Source organism: Anguilla anguilla, chromosome 10 (assembly GCF_013347855.1).
Source record: "Anguilla anguilla isolate fAngAng1 chromosome 10, fAngAng1.pri, whole genome shotgun sequence".
Taxonomy (NCBI): Eukaryota; Metazoa; Chordata; class Actinopteri; order Anguilliformes; family Anguillidae; genus Anguilla; species Anguilla anguilla.
In genome coordinates this window covers 11,877,976-11,905,579 of record NC_049210.1, presented here as the reverse complement: position 1 = coordinate 11,905,579, position 27,604 = coordinate 11,877,976, and the positions used below count along the sequence as shown (strand labels likewise).

Genomic DNA, 27,604 nt, shown 5'->3' with positions numbered 1-27,604 from the left:
AACATGGATGTTGGCTCAAAGTTAATGCATGTAAAATGCTAAGTATGCTAACAACGTAATGGCAGTCTTAAGAGTGAACATAGCAGGGCCCTGAAGTTTTTTTGGGGTTGTGTCCCTTAATCACTGCTTACCTCAACAGACATTTCAAAATACAGCTCTGTAAAGCATGGGAAACCCAACTGCATGTATCTGGATCTCCCCTAGGGAGGTGTTCTGTTCATTTGGGTGTGTGGAGGCTTTGATAAGAGGCCACAGAAACCTTGTACAGCGGAGAGGTGGTCTAAAGGGGCCTAAACCCGATTAGGTGCAGGCGGCACCTCAAAAGCTAATGAGTCAGTAAGTCCCTCTGAGATTTCCTTAACAACGTGATCCAAAGGCTCTTTTTTTCCAACCCCTGCTCTTTACTCCACTGCCCAGAACCCTGCCCTCTGCATGCCAGCACAAGTAGCGAGGAGGGGAAGTGCGGGAGAGGTACACAAGCCGTGGGGACACATTGGGAGGGCTCGTGGGCGTGGGTGGTGATTAGGGTGGTGGATGTGGTGTTGGCAAAACTATTTGCGTTCTCCTGTCCTTAACCCTGCACTGTGAAATATCACCTTTTCACAACAAAGAGCTTTCCTCATTGAGGGAGCCCAGAACTGGCAGGCGGAGGAGGAGGATCGCTTTTGAACGGGCCCCCGGGGGTTGCCATGGAAACGCCCGTCAACCGGGAAGCTCTTCCCAGGCTGAGCGAGTAAAAAGTGAGCGAGAGAAAAATGAGAGAGGAGAGAGGGAGAGCTAGCAGAGAGAGAGACCAGAGCGGACAGGGCTTGCGGGCAGTGCACACTGCGCTGAGCTGGGGGGGACCACGTTCTTCCAGGGCTACCCTGCGTGGCGAACACACACCGGTGAGTAACCCATGCTGGTAAGCTGTGGGTCAGCCCCATGCTGAGATCCTGCTTAGACAAGCGGCTTGTGTTTCACTGGGTTTGCTTTGAATGTCTGTTCTGCCTTTAAAGTCTGTTGTGTACAGTTCTTGTAAGTTTATTGCAGTGGATTTTCTCAAGGATTCTTTGGAGCTGTGTTTTTAAAGTGACATATTCAAGGGGCTCACACATTGGTAACGTGGGAAGAGCATCACCTGTACCCAAGGTAGTCTCACCCATGCGTAAATGAAGACGCGACATTTCATTTACAGTAGTTATGTTTGGCCTCAGTCTTTTGAGTTAAACTTTCTCTCTGTGCCGGTGTTTTGTGAGAACTGAAATGGAAACTTCCTGTGCCAGAAATAAGCTGTCAGCTCTGGGGACTGGGGAACAATGGCTATAGCCGAGTGAAAGAGGCATGGGTGTCTCGGGCTCTGGCATGTCAACAGGCAACTAATGGGCGGTGGCAGGGAAGGACAGTGGACCTGAGACCCGTTGATTTGCTTGGCCGCACTGCGGTCCCAGGGAAATGGGCGGCACCTCTCTTTGTAGAGGGGTCCTCCCCCCCCCCCCTTTCATGTCACATGAATCTGAGTGGACGGCACTGTCAGAACTATTCCTCCCCTGGGAGCTGACGAAAGGTCCCGGAGCTTCTGATCCCCCCCTCCATCGGCCTCACCTCACCGGTCCTTGTAAACATCAGAAAGATTTCTTCACCTCAGCTTGATCCTCTTTATAATCCTCCATTTCTCCCCCTGTTATCCGAACAGGAGTGAAAAAGGGAATGCCCTAATTCTTCAGTTCATTTTCAAACCATTATTATCCTTACCGACCTGCCCCGCACTGAACTCAGAGAGGGACAGACTGCGGCAATTTTGTCTTTGCATATGCAAAGAATGGCACGTGCTAATGCACCAGGGCTATCTTGATGTAATTAATCTCAGTTTCTGTATAGGGATGAATTACTGTACAGTACAGCAGTGTGGGAGAGCTGGAGACCTTTGACAATTATCAGCGGAGAAAATATGCATCCATGTATCTGGTGCGATAGTTATCAGGTTTCGGAAAAATACTTGAATGGGACGGAGAGGCACGGAAGCATCAGGACTTGCAAGGAACAGCTGAGGGCAAACAATGAGAAAACAGGCAGTAGGACGTCTGAAATGTATGGCGGGGCACACTTATAGACGAGAGTTAAAATGCTCGTCCATTATACAGTCCAGTGGTCTGCCATTGGTCCTTTGAAGGGGAGGCCCATTGGCTGCATAATTTACATCTGAAAGAACGCGCAGATAAACTGCTTGGCCACTTCATTAACAAGTAGCATGTGAGGCCTGGCTTTCCCCAGCCTTGGCAGGCTGAGAGAAGAACCATACAAGGAGACGGAATGCTTCTGCCTGTGATAAATGTGTATATCCCTCACCCACAGGATAATATCAGTGGATCAGATCCTTGTACGGTCTATATCTGTGTTTCAGACACTCCGAGTTCATCATTTGAGGAATGGGTGGAATGATTCTGTTCCCCTCATAGTGGACAGCCTCAATTTTCAGTGCAACAACAAAACAAGTCCCTTCTCTCAGCCTATGTAAAAACGTACCTTCTTTTCATTTGCACTAACATACATCCATCTGGTGTTATCTTACATAGTATTAGCCATTGATTTCAGGCATTTTGGAGAAGTGATGCAGTTTTTGCCTGCTATGCTGATGGTATCATTGGCCTGATCTATATTGATTTTGAATACAGAATAAGGAAAATGGCTGCCGTGGTAAAGGGGGTGATCTGGAAAAGCAAACCAGCGGTGCTTTGAAGGTGTGATTTGCCGGAAGTGATATAAAGTGAGGAATGAGTTCATTTGTTTACCATTTACTGGACATATTGCAGGAACTATTTCATTCGGTTTCCTGTGATAACATAGAAGTAGCACAAGTGACAGTTTGAGAATGGCACACAGAAAGCTAGACTAGAAAAACACAAGGGCTTCCTCTACAGGACAAAGTTCAAGGGATGTTTACTCTTCCCGATAGAGGTCCCGTGGTGGGTGTTCTGAGAAGGAGAAGGAGATCTTCCTGTTACTGTTATCTTCGGCAGGCAAACCTGTGCTCATCAAAATTTGGCCCATGTCTGAAGGAGTCTTGCCTTTATGGGGGCACACGTCCACTATTATGGGATGGAATCAGCAGCCGTTCCCAGACACTGGAGTCAATCATTAACCCTGGCCCTGTCCTCTCAGAGCCTGCGGACACAGAGAAGGTGAAAGCGGGGAGGTCATTCACTGCTATCTGGCTTTGTCATTTCCACAGCGTGGGGAATGGAGCTGGGTGGGGGGGTCACTCCAGTTGTATTTTTTTTTTTTTACCCTCATCAGTAGTTGCCTGACAAGAGTAATCAGCCATTGAAAGGTAGGTAGGAGAAGCCAGGGGTCGAGGCTGTGTCGCTGCCAGGGGCAACAGAAGCTGTTCATGTGGCATCTGCTGTGGCTGCCTTGACAGCGGGGCACCCTGGGATAGCAATGCGGACGCGTGAGGGGCAGCGAGGTCAGTGCTGGACAGCAGGCCCACCCAAGGCTCGCTAACACTGCCTGGGTCTGTCACTGCGGACCCTCACACCATGTTCAGGTGAAAAGCCTGTTCTTACATCCCATGGATTCCCCTTCCTGAAATGGAGGGGAAATTTTTCTCAGTCTGTGAGGTGGACCTTTACTTTGGGATCACACTGGGAGGTTTCTCTGAGAAATGACACACCTTTGTCTTTGACCAAAGGATCCCTCTCTATCAAAATTTAATGGCTCTGTCATTTTGTTTCAGCTGCTAAAGAGAGACACACAGTTAATATTTGATTTTTACTCTTAATTTGGAGCTGTGTTTTTTCCAGTTGTAGAAAAAATAGCCAGCCCAAAATTGAAGCAGGTCTTTCAGATAATGCCCCAGTTTGCTCTTTGGACCCTTCTAAAGGTCCTTTGGAGGGAGTTCCCCCCACGACCCTGCCCAAGATAAGCAGGTATAGATGATGAATGGGTGGATGGATGGAGGGAGTTCTGTCTCTGTAGGTTTAGAGAATTGTTCATACTAAACCCTCCCACCATCCTTGTTTTGAATGACTGGCAACCCACCCACTTTCACTACCTGAAATGAGACCACATGCTTGAGTGGGTCACTGGCAGAGCAGTGTGTATTAGAGCGCCATGGATATGCTGTTTGTCAGTGATATATGAGGATGCCTGGGAGACAAATCCATCGCTGTTACTCTCCAGGCATAGCCCTTTCCAACATGATTTAGAAGTTTACAAACGGCATGTGACAGACAGGCAAGGTTGCCAGAAGGATGGGCTTCTCAACATTTCTAGAATCGTGTCTTATCTCCTGCCAAGTTTACAGAGGCCGCGACATGGAATTCAGCACTTTTTACGGCATCCTGGCAGGACCAATGGGAGTCTGCTGTGTGTGTGCGCAAACTCAGAATTGCAGCCCCATATTAGGCAAAAAAACATTTGTAAATAAGTGACCGAGGAGCCTCAGCAGAGCATGTGCACATTAATTAATCCACTGCAGTAAACAAACATAACGTCCACTCTTGGAGGGAATCCCAACCAGAGCGGCAGATTGGAGTCAAAGCTTGGTATTAGTAAGCCATGAAGAATGCGCAGGGTTTTAAAACATGCAGGACACAAACATATCTGATGAAGCTAGCCTGCTCTGAGGGGGGATTTTCACAAAATGTTAGGACTGATTTTACCTTATTAGGTTAGATCTTGTTTTGGCTTCCTTTGCTGTGGTCTTTGTTGTGTGGGTCTGGCAATCGTGTTGGTCCACACAGCTTTTGGGCTGAAGTTCCCACCGTACTTGTTTAGGCAATGAATTCTGCTGACGTCAGACACACTGCAGAGGAGGGCAAGCCATTGACTTTTTAAGGCTTGAGATTTCTTTCTTCTTTTTTTTTTTTTACATTTTTGTTTTTCAGTCAGATTCTTGGTGTGGGTCCCAGATGCTGTATGTTCCGAAATGCACTGTGTACTGTCAGGCTATGAGGGCACATTAAATCATAAAGGACATTTCTTCTCTCATTCATCTCATTTCTTCCAAAGTGCAACAATTAAGAAAAATTACAGTTAATTTGTGAATACCGAAAATTGCACAAATTTCAGCACAGTGAATTTCTGAATGAAAAAGAGAAACAAAATGGGGTGTCTTTATTCCTCGGCTGGGAGTATGGACATGAATAGCCACAGTGTAATAGGAAAGAACAAACCCGATTGTTCCTTTTTTCCGGTACTGAATTAAGCAGCCCGGTGAGTGAAGAGCATTTGTACAAATGGACATGAAATGCACGCCCCCGTTTTCAGAACCGACTGAAATGTGAAGGGGGGCACAGAGTCACAGCTCTGGGTTTTCTGTAAGTTAATGACCCTGTGATGGAAAGCAGCATAATGTCAAATGACCAGTTAACTGCTTCAGTTTTCAGTGGTGAATACTGATGATGACAGACTAGGCGAAACATTACAAATGCCCCAGGGAATTATTTTTATGGGCCTTGCTAAATGTTATTTTTTGAAGGCGCTAATGATCAAGGTACTTCCAACAGTGAACTTAAGTATAGGATTCCAGTGAATTCAAAGGTTGCTCTTGTGCTTGTGTTGCATTGGAATTAGACACTTAGCATTCGTAAGTGTTTTCCTTGTTATGTAATGCAGCTCATTTGGCAGTGATGAGTCATTTGGAGTGACATAACCCTGTTGGAACAAGAGAGTGATTAAAGCTTCTGTGCCAGTGGCCTGGTGTTTTGGATCTCTCTCAGGGCAAACAGACCACATAGTTTATGGTTACCGATGTTCCAGTTACTAGGGGGGCATGGAAAAGCCATTCATCGGGAGGGCAATCGGAACTTTAACATTACTGCCCGGTCTGAGTCAGAGAAGGGGGGGGGGGAGTTGCTTATCAATCCCAACGCTCTGTGTAAGCTCCCTGAGAGATGGCCCCCAATAGCACGGTTTCTGTGGCAACAAACTTCTGTGTTGCTCCGACCCCTTTTTTCAGGCTTCGGAGCGAGGGAGTGCCTCTACTTTCTCCGGAAATGACCTCCCCTTCAGCCCACAGGTTCTTTGATGTAGCATCAGCTCTTGTAATCTGGTTCTCAGAGCTGCAGGGGGATTGGGAGCAGAGGTCATCAACGTGTCCGTACACGGACAAACGTGTCCGTGGCAAGACTTGTCTGTGTCTGTGGCAAAAAAAAAAAAATTGATTGGGGAATGATAATATACATTGCAATCATTTTCTTGTCAAAATATTGACAATCTAATGTTTTCTGAGACTAATAAATAAATTAATTAAAACTTGACCACTTCAAGTTTTGTATGTCCGTGGTAAAAATTGCATTTTGACCAAAAAGTCAAACCACAAGCCAACACGGTGATGGCCCCTGATTGGGAGCATTAACTAAGACCAGCATTTCATTTTTCTGCAATGGCTGCTTAGTCTCACCAGGCACACTGTAATGGAATAAATGAGAAGGCCTGTGACTCACGATTATTGTTTCAAATCATCCTGACGGAGTAGCAGAGACAGGAACATGAACCGCGTTTTTCCATCCTGGAGCTCTCTGATTGTGCTTACATGCAGTTTCTCTTGGATTGTGAACTATACCCCCTACATATCCTGGTTCAGGAGTGGTTTCTACTTCCTTGGCTTCTGAGCTGTCTCTTTCCAAGAAAGCTCACAAATTGTGCACACTTAGACAGTGGAGAAGCATAAAACACCCCTTATCCTTAAAGGTCAAGACCTCACTTGCAAGAACAGGACAGGATGGCCAATGGGCCTGCATGAATCAGTTTAAACCAAGAGAATGCCAGTATAAATGAAGACCTATGTGCAATGCAGACAGATATACAGTAGGTTTTTCCATTTTTTCAAATGTACTTTTCTTTGAAGACTACTAGCAAATTAGAAAAAAAAGTTAGATCTTCAGTGGATGCCAAGTCCAATTTCAGCTAATTGGCAAGCACATTTCTGATGTTTGCCTGACATAGCAAACTTACTGAAAATAAATAAATCATTTTCTGGGAAAGAAAATGTGGAGAATGTGAACAAGTACAGTTCATTTATCAAGTTTCTCTGTGTCTCAGTTCAGCATTTGTTGAATGATTTATCCGAAATAACTTTGTTCTTAGACATGTCTAAAAGTGCCTCAGTTGATTATTGGATGTTTTTTCATCCCTACAATACAATAGGAATCCATCTGGTTTTGAATAGGTCAACTTTTTTAAACAGTATGTTCTGTACTGCTTTAGGGTATTGTTCCGTCTTGGTGTAGCACTGCAAGAAACAGCAGGGCGTAGTATTTGGCCTAGTTTACTGATTAACCAACAACAGTTTTTCACATTGTCATCAGAATCAGAAGGGATAATTACTTTCAGGGCCTTCTGTGTGTTTCTCCACGTGAATTGATGCAGTGTGTGTGTACGTGTGTGTGCGTGTGCATGTGTGTGTGTATGTGTCTATTTACATAACTTACCTTTCTGTGTGTGTGTGTACGCGCAAGCATGTGTGTTTACATGTATTTATCACATGCCTAGGTTTAACCCTGGCAGTAAAGCTATGCATGTGTTTGTGCATGCACGCGTGTGAATGTGTGCGCACGCACCTCTGTATCCATATATGTAGGGTTAGTATGGTGATGGGCAGTAATATCCAGGGTCTTGTGATACAGTGAGATTGACAGACTGCTCTACACAGGTACAGAAGTGGAATGGAAAGCTAAGCTGAATCATGTATTAGCTGGGATTAGGTTAATATTGACTTTTGTATTTGTGTGGAGACCACAATGAAACATTCTGTTTCCTCACGGAGAACGGCGAACCATAAAAAAAAAAATCATGTCTGTGCTTATGCATCACTGAAGGTCTCATTCAAATCAATTACTGTGACTGGCAGCTAGGAAAACACAGAACTTAGCTGCAGGGTCCCAGGTTCCCGAGGTTTTGTCATATTTGTCTGTTATACAAGTCTGTTACAGGCGGTGTCATTTCAACATCTCTCTCTCTCCCTCTCTCTCGCACAGTTACACACCGCCCAGTGACCACGACAGATGTCATGCAGCCTCAGGTACAGTTGGAGTTTTATAGCCTCTCGATTGCCCGGTCTCCTGTGAGAACTATAGTATATGCTGTGATAATGCACTTTACTGAAGTCTTACAGATCACAGCAAACACATGCTAAAATAAATCTAGGCTAACAGCTGATTTGCAATGTATCAGGCTGCTGGCATGAATTCGTATTCGGTAAAGCTCAAAAGCTCTTTTGGAGTCCAAAGAGATTTGCTGCGGAGATGTATTCGCAGCCTGCCAAGGGAAGGTAGGGCTGTACTGCACCTGGAAGCCTGCCGTCTCAAAGTCGAGCAGCAAGGCAACGACACCCGACGTGAACAAAACAGGCTGAGAAGGGGAGAAAAACAATTTGTTCGAAGGGCCGAAAATTTCCATGAAAATACCCCCGGCCCTTTAGTGGCTCAATGGCGTCTCCCTGATTTATGTAGATACAGTTTCACGAGCTGTGAGAAACCCTGGGGCTTCCCATGACCCCAGAACACAAACCGCGAGGGCAGCGGAGGCTCGAAAACCCCTCTCGCACATAAACAAACAGGAGCAGGGGTAAGAGGTAGGGCTAGTGCACAAGAGGGGGAAGGGGAGGGGGTTTCCATGGAATTTGGGGGTGGGGCAGGGGAGCACAGGGAGCATCATTACTGCTACTCCGCCGGACGGGTGGGTGGGTAACGTCATCGCCTCCACCCCCCCTCCCCCCCGCCCCCCACACGCCCTCCTCCCCGCGACCCCACCGCCCCAGCAACGCCTCATCTCCTCAGAATGGGCAGCAGCGCTGAATGGGCGGTTAATGGCCACATAATGAGCCTCTCTTATTTCACCCTCCCGATCGTCCCCCTGAATGGGCCCTTTCTCCAGCCTCTGCAAAGGAGATGATGAAGTGGGTGGAACAGCACTTCCTCTGAGCGCTGCTTTAAATAAATTAGTGCACTCTCACCGGGACGCGCACAGTAGGGGCTAATTAGTACCCAGTGACGAGAAGCAGGCTTTACAGTCACTTTTACCCCTTACCGCTCGCCCTTTGGGAAAGAAGTCTCTCAAAAGTGACATCAAGAGCCCGTGACTCAGGGGAAAAAAAGTCATAAATCGCAGGATGTGAGCCCGGACAGAAATGGCGGGAAGGCTAAACCGGTCCTTTCTCCGTTCTCTCCGCTGCCGTGCAGCGACAGGTGGAGATCTTCGACCATATGAATGGCTCGCGGATTGTCTTCTCGGACGATGGCGGCACCAGCCCACCGCAGCACTTCCACCCTTCTTCCCCTGACCTGACCCAGGAGGTGGTGATCTCCCCTGGACTCCCCACCCCACCTCTTAGCCCCTATCGCACCGGCAGCCACAACTCCAGACACCCCTCCGACACCATGAAGGCAAGCCACTCCCGATTTCGCAGTGAGACAGACAAACGTTCTATTAAGATGTTCTGTTAAAAACCCTGCTCATGTGCAGGATAGTCGCACATTTAAGTATTTAGAAATTCTGCATCATATAGGAGACAATTGTGCCCCCATGTGGGGCTACTTAAGTATGACAGCTCATCTCTTGTGGCTGGAAAGTTAGGGGAAAATGCCTCTCTCTTTGTATTAAATGAGTTAACTCATTTAGCCAATTTTTTCCTGTTATGACTCCCTGGCTTTTATTTAAAGGGTCTGAGTAACATGTTTTCCTGCTGATTCCTACCCAAAGTTTTGTCCTAAGCTCATTGGCTCTCTCCTCAAGGTCTCTGAGACCAATGGCAGTGGATCACCAACCCTCAGCTTTGGCTCGTATTATGGCCCCCCAAAATCTCATGGTAAGGCACTTTCAAATGATGCAGAGCACTGAGTAAATTAATTACTGTCTAAAGCCCGATATGGAGTTCTAAGAAAACGGGTTACATTTGCATTGGTAACTATACTATATGTGTATATTATTGTTATCATTTTGTAAAAATATTCCACAATATCAGGGGACCTGATATTGTGGAATATAAGGGGACCATCAAGAAAGTACTGGAACATGTATTTATGTGGTACTTATAAATTGCTGAATAATTTATCAAACCAACATAAAATTCATGTTATAAATGATTCAAATGAATGGTACTGTAAACTACAAGGTGTTTACTTTTCTGTTAATATTTTCCTGTTTGGGTGTCTCTGTGAGGTGGTCCCAGCACTGCCTCATGGATGTCCCCATGCTGGCTGTAGTAAATTCTGAGGTTGCGTGTGCCCCCTCTCTCCATGACAGGGACCCTGGTAAATGGCGTGCAGACCAGGCTGTTTGCCACTCTGCCCCGGAGGTCTGTCCCGGCTGAAGAGAGGCTGATCAAGTTCTCCGGCATTGGCCCCGTGGATGAGACCGGAATGCCCATTGCCTCCAGATCAGTAAGCACACCACTCACGCACGACCACTCGCCACCTCCATTTCCCCTACATCACGCACTTATGGCTCTCACTCCACTGCCCTCTATACCTGTTACACACAGAATCCTCATTCAGTTCACTATCCCCTACACGTTTAATACATAGGAAGCCACTGTACACAGATGTTCCCTGTACCTCACACACTGGACACTTCCATATCCCCTGTAGCTTTTACACATATTATGAAATATATTTTCCATACATTTTTACTTTTTTCACAAATCTGTCCAGCATTGTGGAGTGAGCGATATAGTAAAATTATTACTATTTCTTAAATTCACATCAACCTTACCCTTAATGACTATACTCTGTCTCTCTCTCTCTCTCTCTCTCTCTCTCTCTCTCTCTCTCTCTCTCTCTCTCTCTCTCCATCAGAGCGTGAACAAACCAAAGGACTGGTACAGGAGCATGTTCAGACAGATCCACAAGAAGCCACCAGGTAGGCGATGTCTCCCATCTCACGCCACAGCCCCGCCCACTGAGGAATTCCTTTCAGTCAGTGTCAGTCACTGGAAAACCAGAGTAATTCTGGGGTTAAGGAAAGCACAGCGTCACGTGGCTTCTGTATCACTGTATGGAAAACAATGGGGGAACTGTAGAACTGATCTGAGTACAAGGATCTGGCTGAATTGATTGCTCATGTTGGGACAGGTGTTATTAAATATATATTATTATATACAGTGCATAAAAATGTATTTTATATATTTTGGATTATTTTGGAGATTTTGGTTGTGTTCTTACATATTTAACAGATTTTTAACCCTAAAGAGGCCAAACACATTTAATGTGCATAGATCTCACATGGTTATCTCTCTCCCTGGTGTTCAGATGACAGGCACTCATTACGTTGTCAGAGGTGGAAACTTGATTGACAATGAAATGAAAACAAAACTTGGTGGTGGGAAACAAAGTTTTGGGTAATGCTATTGGAATGTGCCATCATGCATGAACGGTGGATTGGAGATAATGACAGGGATAGTCTTTCTTTCAGTGTGGGCAACCTTCTGTACTGTAACCTCACTGGTTTACAGTGCCCAAGATGGGGAATGTTAAAAAAGGTTTTCTTGTGATGGAATCAGCCTCTCACCATTGTGACTGTGGAGAGAGAGTGCTTAACTAACAATGCTGTGACAGTGATTGGTGGTAATAATTGTCATTTAACAGCCCCATCTGTGCTCACAGAGAGGGGGTCTCATTATCTCATGCATGAAAACACTCATTACCTCCATCCCACGGGTTTTCTTTACTCAGTACCACTCCTCTTAAGGGTTTTGTTTTCTGTGCTGTTCTTGAGAATCACTAAATCTCCCTCTAGCTGTTTCTCTCATATTTTTAAAAATGGCTTTACTGACATGACAGGAGTTGCAAAAGTACCGATACATTTACAGACAAAAACAGACTCTCTCTCATTCTCTTTCTTTCCCCACTCTAATTACAGACTCGGTAAGAAACTGGGTGCATTAATGATGAAATCTGTTCCTTGCGGCAAATGTATTTTTAATATTTTATTTCAATTTCAGTTGGCTTTTTAAAAAATGTGCTGCATGTTGTGGAGGTCCTTCGGTACAGCTTCGGTAAAGATCTCTTCTCATCTCTCTCTCACAGAGCCTGACCTGTGTGACTCCAGGCTGTGGCCAGAGGACAGTAAGTATGGAAAAGATTAACTCCAGCTGTATTAACTATCACACCCCCATCTCTGATTTGATACTGTACAAACTGGGATTGATTAGCTGTGGCTGATGAAATTTCCTCATGGTGTTACACGCTCAGACTTGGTTCACTGTGGTGCTGTTGCTTTTTCCAACCCTCAGGGGATGCCGAACCTGGCAGAGACCCCCCCACCGCGGGTTCTGTGGACGGGCAGGGGGGCGAGAAGGACCTGTTCACTCTCACCCCGTATGGCGCACTGCCCGACTGGTAAGTTGGGGGATGTGCAGGCCCCTTATGTGTGACTCACAGAGAGGGACTGTCAGGGAAAGGCTGTGATGTTTAGCTCTATATTCCAGAATTGGAAGAGAGAGTGTGAGAAGGAGGGAGAGAGAAAAAGGGAATTGGCAAATGAGGATGTGTCACGCATTTTTTTAGCATCAGTAATCATTCATGGGAAGTGGCCTCATATTTCCTGTTTTAAATCTTTTTATCTGGCTGCCAAATAGATCATGCAGATATAATAGACTTTGTCATGGACAGAACGTATAAAGCTATACAGTAATAAAGTCAGGTCATATTAAGGATAGTCATCACTGTATATAGTACACATACTGTATATTGGATATACTAGTATCATGCCATGAATGGTTCTTTTATCTACCTTTTGGGGTGTTCCAGTGTTCAGTCCATACCTGGGGTACTGTAGCAGGCAGCCTGGAGATTGAGGCAGTAGCCTCCTACGTAAATACCAGCAAATACCCCAGCCGCAAAGAAAGAAAAAAGGAGAAAAAAAAACGAGTGGGAGAGGCGTGTTGGGATCTGTTGCTGCAGGTACCGGCATTGGAACCGCGATAAACGTGCCTTTCCTGGTGGGGCGGGGCGGGGTGTGTTGCAGGAGCGAGCTAGGGGATGGAGACAGTCAGTCCAACGGAGGGAGAAGGCACCCTGAACCCAGGAGCATATTCGAATTCGAACCCGGACAGAGCACCCACTCTGAGGTCCTCGCACAGGTAAGAGGGACTGCTTACGGGTGGAGAGTTAAGCAAAAGCAATACCTATTTGCTTTACAAGCAGGTAGTCTAATAGCATTACCAGTTCAGGGGAAAAATGAGGAACTCATAGATCTGTACTGGTTCAGAACTTTGAGTCATTGAGTTTCTAATAGGTTTGTTTTGCCGGTAATGTTTTACTGTGTGAGTAATAATAGGGAATTGGTGACATTGGTTTTGCTTGGCAGAATGGATTTGCACATACTATAAAAGCAGCATTCATTTCCTTTTAGGGTTGGAACTGATCATTCTTTAACAAAATATGTTAGCTTTGGAATGCTTATATAGTTTTAATGTAATAAGAATGTGAAATAACAACTAAAAAATAAAACTGGATGTTCTGACTTATGCACACTATGGGATCCTGTAAGTATTCTGCAGAAAACTTTTTTTTTAAATCTCAGAATGGATCTGTGTTTTCTGAACTGAAAACAAAATGAGATGACTTTATTGGATTTCTCCAATGGAAAAAAAAAACCCTGAAGGTTTTGAATAGGCCTCTTTAAAGCCTGTGACAGTTTGTTCATTATGTAGTTTAATGCCTGCCTTGTACTGGCGTTCAGACTGGAGCTTTGTGTTCTGTCACGCGGGTGATGGGCGTGTTTGTGGGCCGATACCATGGCAGTGTGGCGCATGGAAGCTCTGTGACTGGGGCTCAGATATAGGGATTGGATGGGATCTGGAGTCTATAGTCAGCCCCATGTCCCATAGGCTTCTCTCACTGCCCCATCACTGCCCCCCCCCCCCCTCCCCTTTACCTAGTCAGTAGGTAAGATTTGGGACCCTGCCAAAGCTGTTCCTTCGGTTCATTCGTTTTCCTTTAAGGAGTAAAGCTCTGTTAATACCTTATATTGTGAAAGAATGCCATATCAGGTATTCCTACAGTTCTGACTGTGCCAAGGCCACACCCATGTTTTTGTATTAAAATATTAAATTCTTTGTATTATATACATGTACATAGATAATACCTGTCTGTGTTTGCTTCCTTCTCTTTTGTAATTGGACTCTCAAAGAAACAGGTACAAGTATTTGTGGAAAGGTCTCCCTGTGTTGTCTTTGGGTGATTGTACTGTGATACAACTCTGTCAGTATAACAATGGTGCTGATGCCACATAGTGAATAAGTGGAACACTGGGCAGTCGCTCCGAACATGTGACTCTCGTCAGGCAGCATGTTTCCGGGCCGGTGCTGTGACTATAGAACAGGCAGCCACGGGGGCCATTTTGTTCCATTGTTTCATTTTGTTCTTACTGGACAGTAAGTAAGGCTACTGATGGGATCCTTGGATAATTTCAGCAAGGGCAGCAGTGTGTCGCTGCCAACTGCAGTCTGGGGGGGGTGACCTCCGAGAGCAAAGGCACAGTCTTGCTCTCCGAACCGAGACCTCACACAGAGGTGCTAGCAGAGCCGGCACACGATACGCCACAAGGGGATGCGGACAAGACTAACACCTCCTAATTTTCTGTGTGTCTGTGAATGAACACTGCGATTGACCAGGATGTGTGTTCATTTTCTGAGGTGAAGGGGGGTGCATGGGGGGGGGGCGGGGGGGGTACTTTCAATAGCTCTTGTCGCTGTGTCCCAGATCTGCGGCTGAATAGGCCCGGCTCTTTGAGCCAGGACAAGAAGCCATTGTTTCCGTCTCAGTGCACAGTTTGTGCGGGGCACCGGTGCCTTGTGATGCCGATTATGCCTTTAACCGCTTGTCCGCTGGTGTCTAATGCCTCCCAGTGTGGAGGCTTTCTCGACCCCCCCTCCCACCCCCAGACAACGTCAAACATAACTTCACGGCTAGAGCTCCACGGCCGAAGGTAAAAAGACTCAGGAGCGATTTGCTGCTCGTTTCTCACAGGCGTGCAAATACCATATCAGGTGCTGGGCTACTCGCGCGATGACCTCACCGTCTGTATTATTTCGATAGCAGTGATAAATGGTGCCTGTGAAGTTCAGCTCTGGCGTGGGCAGTGACTCACTCTGCCAAGGTATTCCAAGGGACTATAAAGATCTCTTTAAAACTCTTCCCCTTTTAAAGCCATGGTTTACGCAATCGGTTGGGTATGGGGTCTCGTCACTATCCATTTATTGCCTTGTCCTGTGGATCGCGATTTTCAAAAGGACAGGGTCTGTTTTATTTCCAGACTTTTGAATCTACTGAAATTTGCTAGAATGCGATCAGTCATTTTGGCAATTAAGCAATAGTTTTGGCTTCTACGAAACACACATTTTGCTTACATGACAGCCTTTTGGTGAAGAGGTTTGACTTAAATGCATTTGCAGGGTAAACAATTATGATTAGGTCTCTAAACCACTTTTTTTTCTGCTTCCTCAAATCATGAGGCCAATTCTGGCAGAATACTTCTCCATCTGAATCCTTCCACAAAAAATGTATCCTATCCCCCATGGGGGGGGGGGGGGGGGGTCTGAGAGCACCATCTGGTTCCCTCAGTGACCAGTATTTGTGCTCCCCTTTCTCAGGATAACCGTCCAGCCCAGCAGTACCTGGTGAAGCCTCGGTCGTGCCCTATTGAGGTGAGTGGCACAAAGGACCAGCGTATGAACTCCAAGGTCAATACAGGGAACGAAGGGACTCCTCATATTAGTTTTAGCTCATCGAGATGTGCTCACTTAAATTTTCTGACAACTTTAAGAATTGGTGTCGAAGCTATAGACTCACTGAAAGGGCACAGGTGCTGAGTTGTGGCTTCAGAGCTCAAGTCCAGGCTGTGCCACTAAAAGACCAGGAAGCCTCAGCCTGTGTTGTAAAAACCGGGAGGGGTACCGAATTGGAGGGAACTTATTTTCCTGAGCTGAATTAGTAAGGGTGACAGCTGTTCTCCTGCATTCATTCTGCGAACTCTACTTTGAGTAGTTCAGTGTGTATTAGAACGCAGAAGTGTATAGGTTTAATGTGATTGGATGGGAGGAGCGCCATAGCCCTACTGTGTGTATTGTGTAGTAACCCTTCCTCAAACCCCTTGCCCCCCCCCCCCCCCCGGCCCGGCCCCTGACCCCGCCCCCCGCCTCGTTCAGGCGAGTCTGGTCTCAGAGCTGAGTCGCTTTGAGGCGGAGCTGGACTCGGACATCCAGGGCCTGGAGAGGAGGCTGTCTCAGAAACAGCAGCGGCGAGGCCGGGGTGAGGTACTGAGCCCCCGTGACTCCGCTGATGCACGTGCCTCCATTCTCGAAAATCCGTCCCGCCCCACCTGCAGCATCAGCCAATCACCATCGAGCTCCCGCTCAGAGAGAGACGCAGAGAGGGAGGTCCGGTGTCCATGAGCACTGAGCCGTCCTTTGGATTTGTGCCATTGTTAAAGCTGCTCAAGAAGAACAATCAAACAGGCCACCAGTATCTGAATCAGAAGTACAGGCTGTACTGTACAGCCTCCTATAATCTTTACCATTAGTCAGTTATGAATGGTGGCTCCATGAGCCAGTTTCTCTATTAAGAGCAGGTAATTAATGGGACTGTTGTCTTGGCCCTGTATTTTGGAGTGGATTTGGGGCTCTTCCCATTTTGCAGATGTAGTGCCCTCCATCGCCGGACCTCTCTCACGCTGTGTCTTTCTCTGAGTAGAAGTAACTCGCTGATTTGTCAGCGCTTGATTCCCCCAGGATATGTGCATCAGAGACGGACGGCTCTGCATGCCCACCGTCCCGCCTCCGCTTGGGCAGCTCTGCCCTCATGTGCCCAGAAATCCGCCTGCCCTGGAATCACCCGGAATGTGCCTGCCGCAAATCACCCGCTTTCGCACAATGTTTTCCGACGATGGGCGATCCGAGTGGGCAAAATCAGCATGCCCTCGTTCCATTCCGGTCTTTTGCGGAAGTGGCTGCAATGAGTCAAATCGCAACCTTAACCTGCTTGGAGTAGCGTCTGCGTGCCGTGGTGCATGCCAAGTTTCGCACTTAGATGGGAATTGGAACGAAGTGACCTCAGTGTGGTTATTCACAGTGGATTCCCATCTGAGATGCAGACCCTTTCACAATCTTAATTTGCTGTGATAACTCAGATTCTCTATGCATGTAACTTCTGAATGTGTAATTTATTTGATTTAGCTTGAGTAAAGACATTTTACAAAAACAATTGTTAATCAAGCTGCCGATCTTTGTAATGATACACAGTGGACCGTAGGACCCAGGGGAGCTCGAGCTCTCTCCCCGGCCGGGAGTGGTCACTGCCTTCATTCTCTGTGAACTGCTGTGATATTTCCTCTATGCTTCTCTGAGCAGGACAGGCTCTGGAGAACACACTTCAATGTGATCTCTGCTTCCCAGGGCTCAAGGGTCTCTGTCCCAGCCACCACTCCGGGTACAGGGAGCACACAGGAAGCAAGGTGAGCGACAGCCTTTGGTGGGTTTCTCACAGCCTGTGTGTGTGTGTGTCTGTGTGCGTTTGTGTGCGCGCGTGCGTGTGTATGCATGTCTGTGTGTGTGTGCGTGTGCGCCTGCGTGTGTGTGTGTGTGTGCGTGTGTACGCGCGCGCGCATGTGTGCGTGTGTGTGTGCGCGTGCATGTATATGCATGCCTGTGTGTGTGGTTCCTGTGTGTACACATGTCTGTGTGTGTGTGCCTGCGTGCATTATTGGATGTGTTTCTGAATATGTGTGTGCAAGTACATGTGCGTGAATGTAAGTACATGTATATAAGTTTATGTTTTTGCTGTGTGCACACATGTCTACATGGATGTGTGCGTTTGAGTGTGTGCGTGTGTATATATAGTGGATGTAAGTATATGTGTGTAATTTTGTCTATATGTGTGTGTGTCTGCATTATGTGACTCAGTATCCTTACCTGTGTGTGTTACATACACATGTGTCTTGCTATAAGTGTGTGTTTTTGTCAGTGTGCATATGTGAATGTGTGTGTTTACATGCTTGTGTGTGCATGTGTGTGTGTTTGTTATGAGCACTTGTGCCTTGCTGTAAGTTTGTTCAGGTCTTTGTGGTAGTGTACATGTTTGTGTGCGCAGATGTGTGTGGCTGTGTGTATGTTTGAATTAATCACATGCCTGAGTTATCCCCAGCAGTAGAACTCAAGCCGTTTCTGTGAGGAAGTTTGACAAGGAGCTTAGCAGAAAGCCTTTAGGCTGGACGGCTGTGGCTTTGCCTGCACTGTTTTTAGGGATGTACAGGGATTTGTACAGCAACAGGTTCTATCTGCTGTCCTGATTGTGGACACACTCACTGCTGCTCCACATTCTGGTCTTGGCTTAGTTTTGCATTTTTCAGAACTGTTTGATTGAAGTGAATGCTTTTTTATCAACAGCAGTACAGCTTGTCATATATCTCTAAAGCCAAATGTGCACGTGTGTTTCTTTATAGGGATATTATATTTGATTGGAAGAGTTTCTGGCCTTTTCTGGAAAGAATAGTTTATGATCTGATGTGCTTGTGGCCTTGTTTTTAAACCTTGAATAATTTCAAGGTTCACAGATTTAACTGCCCTTCTACAGACTCTTCTCTAGCTATTATGTTTCAGTGGTTTATTTCCTCATAAGGAAGCCAATCCACCTGTGACAAAAGCCAGTTACAATGAAAAGACTTCTGGCAATTTCTGTGAAATATCACAGACCGGTACGGTTCATTGTAACCAACAGAACATACTTGAAAGAGGGGCACATCTTGGCTTCTAGTCTTCTGTCTCCCACGTTCTTGGAGCCAGACTATAATAACATAATGGACCCTTTTGTAGATGTGATCAGCCGGGTTTCTTGTCTGCCGCTGTTTGCGTCGCGCCCAATTTATTAACACACCTCACGCTCTTTAGTGTTTTATTCTGCAGCGAGCTCAATTTTCAATCTTATCACAGCCCGACACAACAATAAAACGGCCCTTTCACTTTCTTCATAGCTTTCCTGGCGCTTGCATTGCTTTGAAGAATACAGCGCACAGTAGCAGCCCAGTCACAGTGTAGGTCAAGGTTTTGCAAAAGGAAAAGGCTGAAAATGTAGTTGAAGGAAAAAAAAGTTGCCACATAGAAGCTGGCAAAGGTACAGGACATTACATCAGACTTTTTTTTTCTTTTAAAATCATGAATACAAGTCATATTTTGAAGAGGCCTATTCCGAAGGTGAAAATTTCTGTGTCTCGGCCTCGCAAAAAGTATCCAGTTCATTAAATCAATTGCTGCATCCTGTTGTTTAAAGAGGTAATGGTATTCCTCTGACTTAATCAACATGTTTTTCCAGTTTTATGCAAACAACAATTGCTCACCTCCTACAGCTGCTGCAGAGTCAGTCCTGGAGCTTTAAAGGTGTTTGGGCAAGTTAATGGTTGAACTCCTGGCTGGAAGCCTGCATACCTCTGTTTACCTCCCCCGCAGAGCCCTTAATCCAGTTATGTTTCCTCTCTCTCTTTCCACTGCAGTCAGTGGGGGCCAAATAATACTTTCACCCCAAACTCTGACTTCATTACGCGCCCTGGAGCCCAGACCTGTCCCAGCATGACAGTGGGGCTCCTGTTTGTGGTGGGCCAGTAGGGGTGGAGGGCAGGTCCCTCCGAATCCTGCTTTGTCAGGGTGTACTTATCTATGTTATGCTCTGGCAATTTGGGTCTGACGGACAAAACTCCTTACCTCCTACAGTAGACACATCTGTATCTGCTTTTACGGGCAGCCAATTTAGGAAAACGTCTGAGCAATGTTTTGGAAAGCTAACGGGACCTGCGCTGAACTGTTAGACAGGAAATGGGAGCCAGAGGAGAGCTTTCTTATTTTAACATGCCCCATCAAATTTCAGTTTGCCCACAAGTGCACTCTTGCAGATTTCTTACCAAGTACGTAATGCATTCTTGGACACCGCTCTCTCTGTTATTGTTTGTTAAAAGGAGTGAATGTTTCTCAGTCTGCTCTACCCCCCGCGTCTTTCCCCCCGCCCTCAGGATGCAGTAAACTAGCTGGTTACCTTGGCAATGTGAAGTGGAAACACAACCCAGCGAATATAGCAAACTTTCACAGTTTCCTGTTGATCCGGGCTGCTGACTTGATTTCAGGGCAGAAAGTGACCCAACACGGGGCTGTGAAGGACCAGCTTGGGCTTGAGGTTTAATGATGAAGCATGTGCCTGACAGCTGGGGGGTCAGGGTGCCTAAACTTTAGCGGGACCTGACGAATGAGCTTCGAAGGTAGCGAGCTGCTTCAGCCAGACAGATGGCTGTGTAAGGTTCCTGTTGAGTTATTGCTTGAGTTCCCAGTCACTCTGGCTCCTCTCAGATGAACACCGCTGCATCTAGCCTTCAACCCAAGTCCATGAATGATATTGCTCAACGCGTCAAAAATAAAAATCTGTTTTCTCACAGTTACAGATGTGAGCTTCCAATTCTTAAGGGGGAAGTTCTGGATTTCCTGCGCGCATGTTTTTTTCGCCCCTACTCATCTCCTCTCCACATTTCTTGGCCACTTCTTTGCCCATTTCATTTTTTTTATGCTCACCAGTGGTTGAACAGAGGAATTGAGGCCACGTGACAAACGAGCGCTGAGGCCTTATTGGTTAAACCCTGCTGGAATCCAAACGCTGGGAAAGAGCACTACACACATAACTCCTGTCTCCTTAGATTATCTGTCATGGGCCAGAGCAGAAGAGGCATGCTTCTGATGCTCTGACTACTGACGCATTGCTACTGATGTGGGGCTACTGATGCGCTGCTACCTACATGCCACAATTGACATGGCACTACTGACGCTCTGTTGCTGATGCATTGCTACTGATGTACCGCAGCTGGCGCATTGCTACTGACGCAACTGCTGCTGATGCACCGCTACTGACACTCCACACTGCTGGCATATTGCTACTGACACACTGTTGCTGATACGCTGGTACTGACACTCCGCCGCTGATGCGCTGCTACTGACACATTGCACTGCTGCTCTAATCTTTCATGCTTTTCCCCTCAGCCCGAGGACCGCAGCAAAGCAGCCGGCGACCAAAAGCTGGGGAGTGGCACCTGTCAGTCATCCAACTGTCCCCAGCTTCAGCGCAGCACAAAGGACATCATCCAGCCCCACACATGGTAGAGGTAGGACCTTCAAATGCTTTACGATTGGGAACCTAGTTATGGTGTAGCACAGCCCCGCTTCAATCTCAATCTCCTCCAAAATTATTACTCTACCTTCTGACTGCCTTTCTTCTTTATTATTTTATCACGGGCAGAAATCACAAGCAAGGGATCATGTTGCTCACTTAATCTGTGCATTGATATCTGTGTGCAAAACCAGGATGTCGCTGTCCTGTTTTCCGTGTTGGTTACATGCTTCCTCTGAAGTCCATTTCCCGAAAACACAGTTCTAATAGATAAAGGCGCGGAGGCTGTTTTTGGTTCAGCTGAGGGCGGAGCGTAGAACCAGAAAATTAGCTCTGGAAGCCGAAAGCCGTGATTGCAGATTAGCGTGATCCAATTGTTTTTCTTGGAGATTAGCCTGGGCAGGGCTGGCCAGAAAGTTTGGCTTCCCTGTGCGAACTGTACATCTTGCTGGAAAAGATTAAATATTCTCCATTTTACCCTCCCACCTGAAACATCACACCTATTACTTTCTTAAAGTGACAGTAACTTTGTTTGGCATGCACTTATTGCTTATTTATTGCTAATTACTCCTATTTTATAGACTGAAATTTGAGATGTGATTACCTGTTAGATGAGCGAAGTCAAGTCCAGCACGTCAAACTGAGTGCATGTCCCTTCATGAGAACACCCCCTCTCCTTGTAATAAGCAGAATGTGCTCCCTGTCTCTCACAACCCCCCCCCCCCCCCCCCCCCGCCTGCCCCCCCCCATAGGCAATCCTTCCTCTTCACCTGATGCCATGGACTTCCCGCCCAAGAGAGAGGAGAAGAAGGTAAGAACCATGAACACTCTTGGGACTTCCAATTCATGTCCTAAAAGGAACTGGAAATAGAGACACATCAAACGTCTTGGAATGTACGTGGAAAGAATCCTGCAAATGTAATGAAGGGGTGTAGTGTGTGATTTCAACACGATTGTTGCATTAAGAGAGGTTTTTTGTAGTATGAAGGGGTTGAGTCTTTCACTGTTTCTATTTCTGTCTGACCTACTTACTGTTAGCGACACTTGGCTTTATTAAATTGCACAATTCTGTGAAACGACCTTCAGCATCTGCAAATTGAAGCTCTTTGGACTTGAAATCTGATTTTCTGAGCAAACTGCTGAGAAACCGTTCTTGTGTTTGCACAGATGAAAGCTGCAAGGGCCAAGTTCAATTTCCAAGCACAGTCACCCAAGTGAGTTTAATGCCTGCGATGCCGTCTGTGAGCCAATTATTTCTCCTCTTCTTGATGAGATAATTTCACTCAGCCTGTAATAATAAGGCCTTCCTCAACTCAAATTTTTTGGGTTAACAAAAAGCACATAACCACACAGTCAATTCTAGTCTATAAATATTTACACAATCTCTTCTCCTTCTGGGCCCTGCCCTATCTTACATCACATTACAAGCATTTAGCAGACGCTCTTATCCAGAGTGACTTACACAACTTTTTTTAATATAGTGAAGCAATGCAGGTTAAGTACCTTCCTCAAGGGTACAACGGCAGTGTCCCACCCTGGAATCGAACCTGTGACCATTAGGGTACAAGACCAGTTCCTTACTTATTATACTGTCTACCTCCAGAGAGCTGACCCTGCAGAAGGGTGATGTGGTGTACATACACAGGCAAGTGGACGGCAACTGGTTCGAGGGGGAGCATCACGGGAGAGCCGGAATCTTTCCGGCCACCTATGTGGAGGTGGGTGGCGAGAGCACTGACCCTACGGCTCCGGAATTTGCACGATCTTGCCTTTCCGTGGCCTCGCTGACCCTCCCTTCTCCGCTTTCCTCGAGCAGATCATCCCCCCGACCGAGAAGCCCACGCCTATCAAGTCCCCCACCATCCAGGTGCTGGAGTACGGGGAGGCCGTCGCCCAGTTCAACTTCCCGGCGGACCTGCCCATCGAGCTCTCCTTCCGAAAGGTCAGGCTCCCCTACGGCCCCTTCTCAGACACCCTGGGGGTCAAACTCCTCGAGCGTTCATCCATGCTAGGTGACCTCAACCATTAACAGCATACATTGTAGCTGACCTTTAAGCAAGTAAAATAGGGTGAAATGGATAAGTCTGTGAAATTGTTTCATTTAACAGTAGGAAGCTGGATAAATGTGCAAGCGCTGGACTGTATTTCACTGTACAGCATGGATAAAACAGAGGGATTAAGTGCTGTGTAGATCACAGCATCCGCAGATTTCATGGATCTTAGATGCCTGAGGCTTGGGGGATGTCTGACCATTTGCAGATGTCACAAATCATTCAGAGAGTTCCCATGGCATTCACAACACTTTCAGACCACTCATAGATATCTTAGACCAATCAGAGACACATTAGTCATACCTAAATTAAAATTTGATCTTAATTTACAAACCGATGCTGGTGTTTTTATGAAAGCACAATATTTCACTTATTTTGGTGGTGAATGCTGAACTTGCCAAACTGTTTGTTAAAAATCAAAGTAGCATTTACATTTAATTGTTAGTAAAACTTAAGGCCAAATGTTGATTGAATCCAGGCTTCTGTGTGGAGCTGAATCAATTAAACTATGATAACCCTCTCTCTCTCTCTGTCTCTCTCTCTATCTCCCTCTCTCTCTCTCTCTCTCTCAGGGGGAGCGAATCTGTGTGACCAGGCGTGTGGATGACAGCTGGCTCGAGGGCAGGATCCCTGGCACCTCCCGCAGTGGCATCTTCCCTGCCAGCTATGTCCAAGTCAACAAGATGCCCCGCACCAAATCCTCAGACGAGTACCCTCCCTCGCCCACCTCTCCCTCGCCCTCGCCTCTCAGTCCGGGCCGGCCTCTCCACTCGCCCCTCTCCCCCGTGGCTTTCAGCTCCAGCCCGCAGCCCTCGCCCGGGAAGCAGCGCTCCCCTGCTGGGCTGTCCCAGTCCCCGCCCTCCCCAGCCCCCTACGGAACGGCAGGGCTCCAGTCCCGCTCACCCCAGCCCCCTGCTCAGACCGCCCCCTCCAAGCCGGCCCCCAGTCACTGGCCTGGCTCCGCCCCCGTCTCCACCTCCCCCACTCCACAGACCAATCACTGGGGCGGGACGCACCCTGCAGCCCATAACTCCTTCAGCAGAGACGAGAGACCGGCACCGGCGTTGTCCAATCAGACGTCGGGGGCTCCCCAGTGGGGAGGAGCCATGTTGAATGCCACTCCCAAGCCAGGTTATTCCACTCAGGTGTGCCATTTTTGGATTTCTTTGCAAGTGGCTAATGATTATTGAGAAAACAAGACAGGCTATACTTAACCTATAATTTTAACAGAATGATGAATACCCCTCTAGTATTTGACATACTGTATATGAACATGAAACCACTGAAAGAAATGCAGAAGCCAACTGTTACTTACCTCCTGAGATCAACAGCCCTACATCCTAAATAAGATTGTATTCACAAATTTTTCTTTAAGTCATCAGTTTAAAATGGGCACAGTTCCCCTTTATTCAGATCTCTGATTGGACAGAAGTGAGAACGTACACCTTCAGAACCCAAAGAGAATCGCATATTTTTATTTGTAAATATGACCTAATAGGATTACAGTTAGTAATGTAGGTCGCTTGGAGGAAATATAGATACGTCAGTGAGTTGGCACAGCTGTTTCAGTTAGTCATTATGAATTAATTATGAAATTAATTATGAAAGACCTTTGTTTTCTCATAAGGATGGACCAACCATAAACTCCATCCTATCCAACCAGCACAGCAAGGCTCCACCCACAGCCAAAGTTCCCACCAATCCCAGCTCAACAGTGGTCCAACGGCAACCGTGAGTTTGAATTCGAAGCGGGTTTGCATAAAATGAAGACAGCACATTTTTATAAGCTCTTACTTTTTCAGAACTGACATCTGACATTTTGCTTTGTAACATAGTCTTTCATGTGACCAGCAGAGACCATATGTCTATGATCCCCTTACACAAGAAAGTGAGATGGTCATCTAACCTGAATCACTATACAGTTATTTGCTATTTCTGGACAAGCTCTGCTCCTCCAGTGTCCTTCTTCATCCCGTTTCAATCCCCTAGGTATAAAGCCATTTATAACTACAGGCCACAGAACGGTGATGAGCTGGAACTACGAGAAGGAGACGTCGTACAGGTGATGGAGAAGTGTGATGACGGCTGGTTTGTAGGTAATGTGTCCCACTGAACCATGATTCATCATAGGTTAGCATCTTGTTGTGTGCTGCCAAAACATAAGGCAATTTAAGTCAACACAAGCCTGCCCTCTACTGGGTATAACATGATACTACAAGTTTCATTTTTAGATGGATAGAGACTGGCCTTGGTTGTGAAATTTCGCTGTTTTGAAAATTACATGCATGTCTTTTTTCCTCAACAGGTACATCAGAAAGAACTCAAGCTTTCGGGACATTTCCAGGGAACTATGTGACACCTGTCTGAGTGATTATCACTACGTTCCTGCTCCAAAACACGCTGGACTAAAATATTTGACTATTTATACAAGTTTTGCTTTAAGCAGCATACAGATCACAACAGCCAGATAGCCACTAATGACAGCTCCTCACCTCCCATCCACCTCCCTTCCCCTACAATTTCACAGAAATGGTGTCTGTGTGCACAAGTGACCAGGTGACCAAAGTGGCCACTGTTTCAGCCTTGAGATTTGAGCACATAAAGCAAAGGGTCTCTTTGCCATTGGCATGTTGGCTTATCACATATCAGCCTTGGAGTGTCTTCCTACAGCCACATGTGCCGCTTGAACTCTGAGATGCAGGTACTGCGGAAAACGAGCCTGCAACCAGCCTTGCACCATTACTGCAAAAAAACATTCCTCTGGATTGGACTAAAACTGCGTCCTTGTTGAACTTTTGGACTTTGTATCATCCTTGGATTATCAAGCCACCTGTAAAACACATTGCACTCAAGAAGTATGAATCATTCCAGGTTTCACACTAAATCCAATACTGTTTCAGCATTCACTTGTGAGCCAAGATGATTCCAAATGATAACAAAGTGCCTTTATTGGAAAGAAAAATACCCAGATTGCCTCATTTTATGAGGCATATATCTTTCTCAGTGTTTCTCTGTTGTAAATGTCATGCAATAGAAAAAGTGCCTTTTGATCATCTTTAGTTCTGCCGTCACTTTAATCACAGATATTTAATGACTTCCTGGGTGCACAGGCAAAAATGTCACAGAAATGTGGCAGATTAATCTATCAAAATGAGTATTGCTTTTTTTTTTTATTCGACAGAGCATGTGTTCCTAAGCAGTGCCAAATTTATTTCAGTTCAATCCAGGATAATAATATGGTTTGGAAACATACAACATGTCTGTTTTATAACATGTCTTCTTATCTGTTATTGCCCACTACTTGCTTTGCGTTATGAGCTAAGTGATGGTTAATCTATAATCCTGCCTGCAGTATTTGAGGAAGTGGTTGGAACAGAGAAAGTGAAGAAAGTGAAAGTGAGAGCTGATAGCCTTGTAGAAGGGCAGAATGACACTTGTGCCAAGTCACCAATGGTTGGGTGATCCAGGACGAGTTCACCAATGGAAATTAAACAGGGTCATAAATTTGGACCAGAGAAGAAATCAATCAATGAGCTGGATGGGCACGTTACCACAGGCTTCCACTAGACTGATGGACTTTAAATGGAACTGTAGCCCCGATGTCATGCCTAAAAACCTTCTTTGTAACTTGTTTGCATTCCTGTATATGACATACACCATCAATGTTCACTGTCATGGATGTTTGTTATTAACTTCCCAAAAAAAAGAAACTGACAGAAAATTCCTCCAACAAAAGGGTCAAAATTATTTGGCTCACAAAACATTTGATTTCACTATAGTTTCTTTGTACTGCAACGCACAAGCTTTTGCTTACCAGTGTTGAGGTGTGTATTGATTTCAAAATAAACAGATTAGGTCTGATGGATACTTATATTACTTAAACCCGCTAATCATTTAGGCTTGTGCAAACTAATATAATCCATGCTAAGATGCAAGCAAGCCAAGCACTGAGCCTTTACATGGCAGTGGACTTTTGCATTGTGTTGTCACAATGTGTGCTTCATCATAGTTTGTCTTCTCAGTGCCTTCTCTCTAACGCTCGCCCTTTTTAATGCAACAAATAAGAGTCCAATTCTCATATTGGGTATATTCAGGACCACCGGGAAGAAAAGCATGGAATGACAGTCAAAATGGTGACAAATGGAAGATACACATGTAGTAGAAGGTTAAATATTTATGCAAGTTTTTTTGCCTCTTTGTTTTGATCTTACTGAATAAAACAAAGCAAACATAGTTCGGTTCCTGACTGTACCAGATATAAAGTAGTACAGACACTGTACTACTTCAAATCAGTTTAAATCAGTTAATAAATTACGGAAATAAATAATATATTTTATTGGCAACAGAATGTATTGCATTTTCTAAGGTACTCATATATTTGGATGATAATCAAATAAAATGTACTCAAGTGATGGAAAACTGCCCAGTTGTCAT

General features: G+C 45.9%; 1 protein-coding gene across 3 annotated transcripts; it reads left to right on the top strand.

Annotated features, from left to right (window-relative positions):
• Positions 1–7,939: 7,939 nt before the first annotated feature.
• sorbs3 (sorbin and SH3 domain containing 3) lies at positions 7,940–27,592 on the top strand. 3 transcript variants are annotated; one of them, XM_035378883.1, is made up of 20 exons: positions 7,940–8,005; positions 9,165–9,361; positions 9,714–9,790; positions 10,228–10,364; positions 10,779–10,842; positions 12,009–12,047; positions 12,215–12,320; positions 12,949–13,063; positions 15,578–15,631; positions 16,133–16,240; positions 17,378–17,436; positions 20,993–21,114; positions 21,872–21,930; positions 22,287–22,333; positions 22,723–22,837; positions 22,936–23,061; positions 23,743–24,315; positions 24,798–24,901; positions 25,160–25,266; positions 25,476–27,592. In XM_035378883.1, the coding sequence occupies exons 1-20, from the start codon at positions 7,994–7,996 to the stop codon at positions 25,535–25,537; spliced, it is 2,283 nt and encodes a 760-aa protein (XP_035234774.1). In that variant the 5' UTR covers positions 7,940–7,993; the 3' UTR covers positions 25,538–27,592. The 3 variants fall into 3 exon arrangements, with proteins under 3 accessions (XP_035234774.1, XP_035234773.1, XP_035234775.1); XM_035378882.1 differs by having other exon boundaries at positions 9,165–9,368; positions 9,718–9,790; XM_035378884.1 differs by lacking the exon at positions 16,133–16,240 and having other exon boundaries at positions 9,165–9,368; positions 9,718–9,790.
• Positions 27,593–27,604: the final 12 nt, after the last annotated feature.

What these genes read in the sequence shown, in the direction of transcription:
- sorbs3 (XM_035378882.1), top strand. An exon ending in CAGCCCCACACATGGTAGAG is followed by an intron (nt 21,115 to 21,871) that starts GTAGGACCTTCA and finishes CCCCCCCCATAG; the next exon opens with GCAATCCTTCCTCTTCACCT. An exon ending in TTCCAAGCACAGTCACCCAA is followed by an intron (nt 22,334 to 22,722) that starts GTGAGTTTAATG and finishes GTCTACCTCCAG; the next exon opens with AGAGCTGACCCTGCAGAAGG.